Source organism: Diadema setosum, chromosome 8, assembly GCF_964275005.1.
Source record: "Diadema setosum chromosome 8, eeDiaSeto1, whole genome shotgun sequence".
In the NCBI taxonomy this organism is placed as follows: Eukaryota; Metazoa; Echinodermata; class Echinoidea; order Diadematoida; family Diadematidae; genus Diadema; species Diadema setosum.
The window spans coordinates 10,277,457-10,290,459 of NC_092692.1; the positions used below are offsets into that span (position 1 = coordinate 10,277,457).

The following is a 13,003-nucleotide window of genomic DNA, read 5'->3' on the forward strand; positions in this document are numbered from 1 at the left end:
TAGACCCATCACATAGACTTTTCTCTCCATACATACAAATGTCATAACTTTGCTGTATTGCATGGAGACATCTTTATGTTTCCAGCATACATGCTATAGATTTTTGGCTTAGTCTCTTACCACCAGTCATTCCAAGGACTTTGTATCTAGACCTTGATTCTGCATTTCTTTTTTCTTTCTTTTTTTTTTTGGGGGGGGGGGGAGAAGATTACACTTTAGGTTTTACATTGTACAATACTGAATTGTTTCAAATTTTTCTGAGCAAGATTTATGGTTAACTCTCATCAACTGACTTTGTCTCTATTACAAAGCAAGAGTCAATTTTGTTTTTAATATCAAAGGCAATTAGTGGTAGAGATGATCTATTAATCAAAGTAATTGCTTCACTGTCTGAGAAACTTAAAAGGAGCGTTTCATCTTTTTGTAAGTTCTACTTCTTCCATTTGAGAGATATGCAATTTTGATCATCCCCATCATGGATATTATGAGCAAACTGGGCTGGTTTTCCATGGGAACTGTTGTTGTCTCTCAGCAAGATAAATTCAGGTGCTTTAATTCTCCACAAGCCTCAACTTAATATGTTTTGGCTTTTGATAACTTCCTGAATGAGATCTGATGTGGTCTGGTTTCTGGTGTACACTCAGATGTAGGTTTTCACAGTCACTGGTCAAGATACAAGGGCTGGTCAATCAGAGTGTGCATTTTATTTCATTTTATTTCCTTTTATTTTACCTTAATTATCATTATTTGTTGTTGTTGTTGTTCTTATTGTTGTTGCTTTTACTATTATGATTATGATTATGATTATTATCATTATCATTATTATTATTATCATTATTATTATTATTATTATTATTATTATTATTATTATTATTATTATTATTATTATTATTATTATTATTATTATTATTATTATTATCATTATTATCATTATTATTATTTATTATTAATTATTAATTATTATTACTATCAGACAGATGGGCTAAGCCAACACTGATTTCTGGTATTAAACCTCTGGTCAAAATCAGTTTTTATCACACCCTGTACCGTTGACCCTTTTCTCTCATAAATTTGCTCAAAGGAAGTTATGAACTACCTGTTCCAGTTCTCCTATCCAAACACAACTCTGGCAATGCAATACACATACAATGCAGCTTGACAACGTACATGTTGTATGTGGCAAATCACCTTTGAAGTAATTATGTTTTTGTTTCAAAGCAGTTTCGCTTATTCTTGCAAGTCAGACTGTTTGATGTGAAACTACTCAGCGGTAATCTGCGTATTTTGACCCCCACTCATTAAAGGAACTACTGTATTGACGTCAAATCAAACGGATATGGTTGTATACCTACCTGGGCCATTCCTCTTTTATCACCTATCTACTAGAATACATCTAATAGCAATAAGATAGTTATATTTGCATTACGGTGTATATCAGGGAATATGAGAAATGCAAATATATCCCCCTGCTGGTTTTCATTTCATGCCACAAGACAAGCCATACACTACGAGGCATGTGAGCATAGCAATGTGTAAATAAAAGATTGCTCATACATCAAAAGAGATAATCAATTTTCTTTCTGTAGTACCTGTGAAGCCTGAAGCTTTTACATTGTTTGAATTCTCTCAGACGTCATATAATAAGCCGGCTTGTTGACACCCACTCGAAAGATATTAAACAATTGGCAGTTTCACTTTAGAAAATGATAGTACACAGCCCGAGTATGAGTTATGCCATCTTACAAATGAACACCAATTCATTTTATATTATACTGTACAAACTTGGGTTGTATGACATTTACTTGCATCATAGAAATTACTTGATTGTTGTTACAGCTGTCCTACACACAACTGTAAACTTGCTCTCTCTGCCATACACTGTCATAAACAGAATGAATATGCTTTATGAATTACAATGTTTTAAAAAAAATCAACACATTGGCAGCCTGTTCAAATACATTGTCATTGACACTTTCAGGACTTAAAGCCAACCCTAAACATGGAGTTTTTCTTCTTCTTTTTTTTCTCCTACATCACCTTTAAATAAGGTAGCTGTCATATGAAAAAAAAAAAAAAAATTTTATTATCACATATTCAGGCTGGAAAGATTTCATGCACGAACTTGAGAGTTTTCAATGCATTATGGGTGGTTCAAAGAATTTTGAGATATATATTCAGCATACACCTTGATGAATACATGCACTTGGGGATTTTCAACATTGTGTTTTAAATATGTAATTGCTGCTTAAAAAGTACATCAACCCTCAACTGCTGTGTCGTCACATATAATTTTTGATGCCTTCCTTCTGAGATAATGAAAGCATTACTACTCTGAGTTATGCATTGATGACATCATCTCAGCTGATTTGTACATGCAATTGCAACCAATATATTGATAATTGGATAGAAGCAAGTGAAAGTTCACAATTCGTTATTCCACAACCTTTTTCTTTTTCATTCTAAGTCCAAGTTTGATGACGTTTTACCATCTTGTTTTATCTGTTTACTTTATCAGAGTTAACTTGAACATGGTGAGAAACTGAGTTTCAAGTTGTCATTAAATCTGGGTGAAGAAAAGAAACACAAACATGGAAATCATGCTTAAGAAAAAAAAAAAAAAAAAAAAAAAAATTGCTAACCGAACTCGTGGACAGATCTATTGTGAGGAAATATTGCAGACAATATGACATAATCTACCAAGTACACTTCAGTTTAGTATGCATGGGGAGGTAAATTCACTCTTTCATGAACAGACATACCAACAAGTTTGTATACTCAGGTTTATCTTTCTTTTATGTTCGTTTTTTACACATACTGATAAAATAAGAGCTTCTTCGTAACATACGAAAAAGAATGATGTACACATAGATAGGACAGACTGCAAACCTTGGTGAAAAGTAGAAATATTGACACTTGGCATTCCATAAACCAATGAACTGATTTGGCTGCAGCCATGAGTTGAAGGGAAGGGATTTTGAGAAGACTATAATATTATATATTGCTATAAATGTTAGCCCAACTTGGAAAATATTCGGGAACAACAGGCTCTTACATGTGGCCCAATTTGGAGAAACTTATCAAGTGGTTACAGACTTCTTTCAGCCAACATCCTGGTCTATGTGTCAGGATTTGTACCATAATTTGTTTTGGTGCACATATGGGCCGATGCGGAAATTCCATTCCAGCAGGTCACTGCTGGTCGTAGTTTCTGAATGCAATGCAAATGAAGATCAATGTAATTGAAGAGCTACAACATCTCCCGGTCAGCTCCCTTTAACCCGTCGAGGACGAGTCCCGAGTATACTCGGGCAGGGGTCTATGGGAAATGCGTGTTGTAGCAAAATTAGCCCGTCCTCAACGGGTTAAGGGCCACTTGTGCCAACAGCAGAGGCTGATGTAACTTACCCCTTTACCCGTGGGCTGACCCTTGAAGTTCTCGTCGATGTGCCAGTCCGATTCCCACTTCCAGTGCTTGTTGGGCAGCCGCACGTCGGAGGGACGCGGGAAGAGCCGCCCGCCCTTTTCATCACTCCATGGGGAGCGGTCCGAAAAGATCAGGTTCTTGTCTGCATACCCCTTGATTGGTGCCCATCTCTGAAAAGGGGGAGACAATAGAGAGAGATTTTAAAATACTCCCAACATGAAGGCTGGGTCAATATCAAAATCAATACACAGAAACAAAGAAAAACAATGAATACTGGTACCACATGAACCTTGAAATTCACATTTGCCAACTTCACTGAACTACCGTGTTCCTGGTTTAGAAGCACTGGAGGTGATTCTTTGATTTCGCGATCAGTCATAGCCCAAGGTTTTATTTGCACTTTTATTTTTTTTTCCCCAAACAAGTGCCAGAGAAGATTGGAAAATTCTGGTAAGACACTTGCTAACAAACCCCATGCATACAAAATATCTGCCACGCTGCGAACGTAGAAATGCTAGTCCTGATACTTTCTGAGACTTCAGTTTCGAGGATGCATTCTTCAACATGCTTGCCAAATGCAGTGTAAAAATCACTGCCAACTTCTGACTTTTAAGGAAAACATTTCCCTTATATGATGGATGGATGGACACATGAACTATGCTCCAAGTTGAAACGAGTACAAATTAGATTTCGAAATTTGGCACTTCTGGATAGTCTTATCCCCCCCCCCCCCCCCCATGACCCCCAAAACAAATGGAGGGGTGGTGGTAAAGAGAATAAATGTACATTCTCTTTTGCAAATTGTAGTGTGATATATAGAGGGTTTGTTCCATTTTCAACATTGATTTGCTGCAACTTGCTTACATATTCCTCATTGTTTTGTGGGGTTTTTTTCAGGGTCTTGGAATATGAAAATGTGATTAAACACAATGATCAAGTTGACTGAGTAAAATCAGGCAGACAGAATCATAGAATTATTCATCAAGACTTGACAAGAAATAAAACAGTCACATAATTTTAAAGCTTCACCTTTTTTTACCAAGTATAGTGATATTGATCAGAAACAGACACAAATTATATGAGGCACTGAGTTCATGTACAATGTACTCACAACTTTCCCATTGTTACGTACCCAAAAAACATATATTTAGTTTCAAAATTTATTGTCAAGAACTTAGCACCTGCAACCCCTTTTCCATAAAAGTCTTCTTTGCTAGCTTATTGCTAGACTGTAATAATATGATGTGAAGGATGTCAACTTTTTATTGAATTCCAGTCACTTCAAGGAAGTTCATTGAAGATTAATGTTCAGGTCAATGAGAGATTGAAGAGTTCATTTATAATACAGCTGTACACCAATACATCCTCCATTTTGCATACTGTAAAACCAGAAATATTCGTGAGATGAAATTTTCGCAAGTTGGAGCCATCCATCTTTTTCACGGCATGAAATATTCATGAATTGCCATGAGCATTTAATGCATTATAATGTAGACACAAACTTTCATATGCATTTTAAGATCATGAATTTTGGAAAAAATTTGCAAAAATTTGTTGTTTTACACTATGTGGTTGTGACAAACCATGTTTTGAACATGAAGAGAGAAAATGGATAATGGGTTACCGGTAGCCTTTCTAGAAGTGACCAAGTTATTGACAACGTGGCCATGTTGAAGTTTATGGACCATTAAAGGTTTATCATAGAACCCTCAACACAAACCTGCAGTCCTGCAGGCTGGCCTGTTAATTTGACCTCTTTCATTAACAGATCTCATCCATTCAGTGAGACATTCATTATTCCTTCATGATAACACTCAAACTTGAAAAAAAAAAAGTGCAATTTGTCATTGTTGTCTTTAAGATTCATGTGCTCAGTCATGCATGACATTTGTCAACACAATTTGTATCAATGGAAAGAAGAAGAGTTCTTCTTTCCTCACAACTGGCATTGTGCTCTCCATGGCTGACAATAATGAAATAGTAGCCTTCCGAAGTTGGATTTCTTTTTTTTTTCTTTTTCTTTTTTTGATAAGCACTTTATATTTAATGACTATGAAGGTGAGATTTCATGCAGCTAGAATGGATTAGAGAGTGAGGGGTGAAATGGTGCAACAGACTGACCTGGTTCCTGAAGTGAACTCTAGACATAGAAAGGGAACGGCATTCCTGGACACAGACACACACACACACACAAATGAGAGAACTAGTGATGTTTGGTTACCGTGGTGCTGGTGAGAGCGCATCACCAAGAACTGGTATTCATGCCAATTATAGCCTTTTGGCAGGGCCTCGTGGCTGAAAAAGAGACTAACTGCCAGAGAACAGGTGAATGCAAGACCCCGAGCGGCACAGCCGCGGGGCCTTTTGAAACCCGACATGAATTTCTTGAGCGTTGTTTCTCGCCGATTCTGCTACCAAAAAGGTAGCGGCCAATCAGCGACTGCATTGTTCGCAACGTATCACATCTAATGAATACGCATAAGTATGCGTGTCAGTGGCTCGCTCATCTGTATCCAGCCTACGCTGCCTGACTGCGGAAGCTGCCTGCATTGCCAGCATTGATACGTCCTCATTAACAGCAAACCAGCTGCTGTCCGACTCATGAATATATGAATACTTCATACTCGCGTACGTCGCAAAGCAGCAGGGAATATAAAAAAAAAAAAAAAAAAAACAGGTTTCAAAAGGCCTCGTGGCTGCACCGCTCGGTCTCACATTCACCCATTTCTCGCAGTGCTCGGTATGGCGAGTTAGTCTCAATCTTCACCCATGAGGCCTTGTCAAAAGGCTATGCCAATTATTTAATGTTAGTAATGATGGCTGCGATGCCAACAAAAGATGGAAAGATGATGATGATGATGAAGATGAAGATGTTGATGATGATGACACTGATAATGAGCCAAAGCCCATTGTATGACTTTGGGAGACCATCAGGTGAGAACTTCTTATCAAGTCTTCTCTTTGATTTTGCTGGTCATATGAAGTGAGATTTCATATTATCATTTTGGTCAAACTTTTAGGAAATAATACAAAATTTACCAAAAACTTTGACAATCAGTCCAAATAGCACCAAAAGCTTAAAATCTTGTCAACTAAACTTACAGGCAAATCATTTTTCAAATGAAAAAGTCTAAATATTATGTTGCTATCTCACTACCAGAATCAATCAAAATATATAAACTATCATAAATATCAATATTATTTGAAATGGGGGGGTCTCATACTGCTCATTTCCAAATACCTACATCTGCTGTTGTAGATATATTCTTGTACTTGGTCTGCAACAACTGAAGTTATGCGAAATTGTTGGGCATTAGCTGGTTTGTATGATCAATCCATATGGGGTATCCATTCAGATGACCAGATATTACACTATACTTTTTAGCAGCAGAGAGATCAACATTTATAAAGTAAATTCAAGAGGTTCAAAACAGCATTTAGGTAGGTGCCTGTCTATTGTAGGCATTTCAATAGGCAAAGAGATTCCTATATCACACAGGACTTTTGATATCCTCTCAGCAGGACATGAAGAGATATCTCAGTATTGAGGGGGGGGGGGGGGGGGGTCTCATGCAGGACCAGAGAGACTTGGCAGCTCTGCCAAAGTTGATGTTCAATATAGAATTGAGGGAAGTGAAAGAGGACAAGAGTGACACTGATAATGGCGTCATAAGCAATAGAAACATCCTGGTAGATCATGCTATTGTGATACAGCATGACTTCCATGGCTTTCATCACAACACACACAAAAGAGCTGTAGTGTGTATTATGTGTTAAAACAGCTGGAGATATTGTGCAGTACATGCAGTTACATAATCAGCAAGATGGTACTCCTTAGACAATTAATGTAGTCATGCAGAAAGGAGAAGGGGGGGGGGGTGCAGGGATTGCTAGTTTCTGGCCATGTTTGAGCACTCAAAAGCAAACCGAATCGTACCATACCATACTATACTGTACCATGCCATCCCAGATTGGAAGCAGACTCGAGTCAGAAGGGTCACACATTACGTGTACATAGCAGCTACATACAAGTGTCCTTTATAGAGAGAAATCAACTCTTTGTACTATTCTTCTCATCAACTGGTACAGAACGCTTTTGGATCACTTTGCATTCAAGCGCTCTCTGGCACAGTACGCCCGAGTACGGTACGGTACAGTACGCTTTTGGAGCACATCAGGAAATGGTGCACTTTTGATATGGTATGGTACAGTACATTTGGGAGCATTCAAGCTCTCCTCTGGCATGGGTATGGTACGCTTTTAATAATAGGAGACTTAAAGGTGCATGGTCCCGGTGTTTTAGTCAAATGCGTACGCGGGCGCATGGCGCAAGTTTCCTAAAGAGACCTACGCTATCGACTCCTCTTTAGCGCTTACGCTTTGGCCCACTTCCCCGAGTCCGATGAAGTCCGATTCACTGTAGTCAGTGGCCGGATCACAGTTCGGCGCATGATTCGACTGAGGGGGTTGACAGCTTTAGCAAACTTCTTCTGTGATGTCATAATAACAAGCACATATGCACGCACCCTGGCATTACTACAGACTGCGCGATGCGCAGAGAAGACAACGAAGGCAAGACAACAAAGGCAACATTACTTAGCAACAGCTACGCACTTTACTCTTGATGACAGCACAACTTCAGTAATCTTCGTATCAATGCTAACGGTGATTGGCAGTACCATCAACAGCGCCCTCTACACTACCGGGACTATGCCCCTTTAACACTCAAACATACCCTTGATATGCCTTGCATTTGGCAATGAAATTACCATACAAGTAATTCTCAAGTTCTGTGTCTGTCATCCCATAGAAGCAAGACATGATACTTTCCATTCATTTACTGCAATGCAATGGTTCCCCTTTCATTATAAAGAGGATATCCGCATGACGGATTAACTCCTCTGTGTATGTTTTGAAATAACATGCACCATGCAGTGACCATGCAAGGGATTTTTTTTTCCTTTCTAGCTACATATACATGACCTTACTCATAAATAGATCGTGCACATTGACAATTTGATAATATTCTTTAATCACGCGATGAAATACAAAAACTTTGTGAGTTCATGAATGCTATGACCATTGTAAATAGAATCCTTTTTCTACTTTCTAAAAGCATAGGAGACGCACAATGTCAACTCTGATTGACACTTTGTATGCATTTCCGTAAGAAAAAATAACAGGAAGCAATAGGAGCACTGTATGAACTCATTAAAAAAAAAGTGATTTTCACTCTGCAATGCCACATAGATGGATCAATTTTTCCTGAGATAAAAGCGGCAAAGGGAAAGCTTTTGTTTGGAAGCATTTATGATTGTAAGAATAGTGAATTATCTACAGAAACAGCAACAAGTATCAGACTGGATAATGACACTATGGGCTACTTCACTACACTTATAAATTACAATTTCTCACCTTCTCTGAATTTGGATAGAAAAAGAAGTGATTCCGGTAAGACTATACCTATGTAATATAATGATACCTAGGGCAACAATTATACAGCATCAAGACAGAACATACCCTATCAGCTTTACGTGCATGAGTTTCGCTTGCATTTTAATATCCATGGTGTGCTAGCTGATGAGAAAAATGAGACACAAAGATAATATTGGCCACTGCAGCTATTGTGAGCATGTCTGCATGAAGATTACGATATTTTGCTAGTTCGGCATTCATGAACACATATTTTGAGGTTCTATTTCATCTGCAAATGAAAACCATGGCCAAAATAACTGGGTTTAACTTGTAGCCTCATAAAGATAACCAATAAATGTATATTTTGAAAATGAACAGGTCTGAGCACAGCCACTAAAAATCACTGAGACAATGCATGAGACGACTTCTTCCACTGATCATTGCGGAAAAAAAAAGGTATATTTTCAAATCGTAACTCACCCTGGATCATACTCTGTTAAATTACAAGTGCTACTCAGTTACTCAGACCATAATATCAAATACAAAACTTCTTTGAAAACAAAACAAAAGTTAGCATTAGCTCTACCAGTATATAGAGAAATGGTCACTTCCCAGTTCACTGAACGCAAGATAAACCCACCTGATTCTCGTAAGTGTACTCGAGACAGCGAATCGGGACGTCGCTGCCGAAAACGTAGATGTACGGCTGGAGGTTGGACCCAAGGCCCCACACCACGTGCCTCGCTGCGGAGATCCGCTTGAAGCTCAGCACCTGCTTGGTACCATAGGCTGCGCTGCGCAGCTCCCAGACCTGGCTCTCGGTAGACAGGGCGTAGGCCTTCCCGCTGTTGCCGATGGCCCACAAATACTGATGCTGGCATTCTCGTCCTACTCTCTCTCTCTCCTCTCTCTGTCTTTCTGTTTCTCTGCTTGCCAAATGCTGCTAATTTTTAAGCAGCTCAAAACTCAGCATAATGCCATGACGAGGTAGACAGGGTATACCACAGCCTATCTGAAATGTAATGTACAGAGTAATGCAAAATGTAGAAAGACATTTAAATTATTTGACTTTCGAATTTAAAACACAAGCACTGTTATAAATATTTAGTACAATATACAGTATAAACTGTACATGGCCGGTATTTATTCATGATGAATAAACGGCACTGCTACAGATTTTTCATTACTAAGCCTCCATCCTGTTTGCTTATAATGCTTATATTTATTCAAGAATATTTATTTCAGTATGCAGACCACAACAAACACAGAAGATTTACTTGGTGTACTCACACACTGTAGCTAACTGGTCAAATCCATGCATCAATCAGTACAGACCCATGAAAATAGTTACCGTCCTGTAGATTACTGTCTATCATTAGAAATTTCAACATTTGTATTACAACTCACCTCCATCAAAGTGGTACACTCATTCTATTCAAACCCACAGCACAGTGTCACATGCTTCACAATATTTCACAATCATCACCATACAGTCACATGTCTTAGCCTATTTGATTTGGGTACAATGTATCATACATGCATGAGTTAATTCCATTCTTTTGCCAATCTCCCAGTATCCCAACTTTCATTGTTTCCCCATTATTTAAGCTTTTGTGGTTTTTTTTTTTGTGGGGGAGACTTTTGCTGTTTACCTCAAGTCTCGAAAATAAACCTGGCCAGAAGCGAAAAAAAAAAAAAAAAAAATCCGGGGACCATTTTTTTTTTGATCTTATCTTTTTTTTTTAACTTGCAATTTTATTTTTTTCTATTTATGGCAATGACCTCTATACCAAAAATAGTGGTGTTTAGATGCAAGAAACGCCATTTTCACACACAGATTTTCAAAAATTCTCCCTACTGTGGGAGGGGGTACACCCCCTTCCCACACCCTCCCCCCCCCCCCCCCCTTGCTCGCTCCGCTCGCATACCGCCCCCAACCCCCTTTATAAAAAGCTAGATCCGCCCCTGCTGGCACTACAGGATTTGTCCCATGGCACTGGCTGAAAGCTCAAGAAACACATTAAAGGCCACCTGAAATTCTGCTGATGTAGATACATGTAGCATGTATTTTTATCATACTGTTGTATATTAAGGAGTTACAATGTATTTGATCACAGTGTTTTTATATTTACTTGTATCATCACATTTTTCATGGTTTCTGCAACAAAAGTCAGACCCTAAGAATAGATATATTCCTTTTGGCTATTATGATGTCATCTCCATTAAAGTCAGCTACAATATATGACACTTGGTGCAATAACTCACAATAGCAGCAGAAATTATAGGATAAAACAATTCCTACACAGCATCGACTTCTGCTAACTGGCAAAAAGGTTTAGAGCTCTTATTCTAATCCAGATAAGACCAAGTTCCACTTCTAATGAGTTTGTGTGCTAGTCAAGATTGTTTTAAAGAATTGTATCTGTGATGATAAAACAAAACCTGTTTGGGGGGATGTTCATGGATAGACTTGTTCACACCTGGCCCCTGTTTCATAAAAGATGTTAGGATGTCAACTCTTGCTGAAATGACAAACTTCATATAGCATTAGCAACAGCCAATCAGGAAGCTGCATTCTTGTCATTACCATGACAATTCTCGCTATCACCAATGACGTAAAAAGTACCCGGATGTTGATTTAAGCATCATTTACAGTGCATTATGGGATAGTCCGGTAGTAGTCAGTTGAAAGCAGGAGTAATAGGAAATCCATGTTCTGGCAAAATCAGTCCGTCCTCAATGGGTTAAGGGTCAATAATAGGGTTGACTGACACCATTTCCTAAACTGCTTCTAGCATGTGGTATGCTTACACTATGCCTCTTGAAACAGCTTCAACTGTTTCTGAAAATGCTTCCTAATATGGAAGCTGTAAACATGATTCAATTCGTTGGAATACACCCTGTTTTTCATACACATAAAATTTTGATTTGATTTTGCAATTTGATACCACTTTGGTACCTAGGTACCCCGCTTATACTGTGTCAAGGTTTTTGAGCCTCCACAAGGAGGTTCGAAAACTTACTCAAAGAAGTGGTCTCTCATCTGTTTATATTACTGCGCGAGCTAATTTTGTCCAAAGCAGGTCCTAGCAGGCCCAACTGGCTTCATTCCCATGGTAAATGCATTCCCCTCCGGATACATGGCGCCGCCTTTTGAATTTCTTAGTAAAACCACAACATGATCGAGCGCGAAAGTGTGCAAGTTGTGTGGCGTTTATCAGCGGCAGTTGGTCACGACGGCAGGTCGCTTATGTTAGCTGGCGATTCCAGTGATAACTTCCACTAGTTCCAGATCATCAAAAAAAGTGGCTTCTTAAACCTCCAGGCCCTAGCGTTTACACTGCAGCCTAGGCTCTTTTCAAAGCTGCTATCATGCTATAATAGCAGGTTCTGAAATACAAAAAGATCTGTCTGTCCGGAGGAGTCTTTTATTTTTTGGACGTTATCGCTCTCCTCCATATAGGAGAGATCCGTGAAGCCAGACACTGTCTCCGCAGAACATAGCCCTGACGACAGATATCTCCAGACGATCTTTCGGTCAAGTTCTGAAACAACCCCCTGGACGTGGTTTCAGTTCAGTACCTGTGCTATTAAATGTTACCACGGGTAACATTATAGTATTCAGTAATTACACAGCAGAAGAGTAACCCCAGGTAACACTAACACTAGTATTACGTAACACTAACAGAACTAGGGTGTCTACAAGACAGTAGAGATCATTAAATATTGATACAGCCATTACACTACAGGCACAGTGCAGCACATTCTTGACCAAAAGATCAGTCTGTATCTGGTCGTCAAGGATAATATTTGTTCCACGGAGACTGCGTCTGGCTTCATGGATCCCTCCTCCAGAGAGCGACAACATCAAAAAAATAAAAAAACTCCTCCGACATGATCACATCCACACAATGGATATTTCTGTCTAAGCACATTCATAATTTCATGTCGTAGGCATGCATGTCACATTGCCTTTTTAATAACACGTCCTACCCGCACGAATGCCTAAGTAAATGTAAGTATAAAATAGACTTGAAGCATAGCCGAATGTAGAGCTACACTCAGCTATGCTTCAAGCCTAAAAAATTACATAGATCTAATGAATGTAGAAGCATATCATCAGAACATCTTTGACTATGAGATAGACTAGTCTAGACCTAGTGA

General features: G+C 38.8%; 1 protein-coding gene across 1 annotated transcript in view; it reads right to left on the minus strand.

Annotated features, from left to right (window-relative positions):
• LOC140231803 (tectonin beta-propeller repeat-containing protein 1-like) overlaps positions 1-10,252 on the minus strand; it is a 41,846-nt gene extending 31,594 nt beyond the window's left edge. Inside the window, exons 1-3 of the mRNA XM_072311955.1 lie at positions 10,247-10,252; positions 9,480-9,779; positions 3,406-3,594 (exon numbers count right to left, since the gene is read on the minus strand). Coding sequence (XP_072168056.1) covers positions 3,406-3,594; positions 9,480-9,779; positions 10,247-10,252 — 495 coding nt within the window. The remainder of the gene's footprint in view (positions 1-3,405; positions 3,595-9,479; positions 9,780-10,246) is intronic.
• Between the last annotated feature and the right edge of the window lie 2,751 nt (positions 10,253-13,003).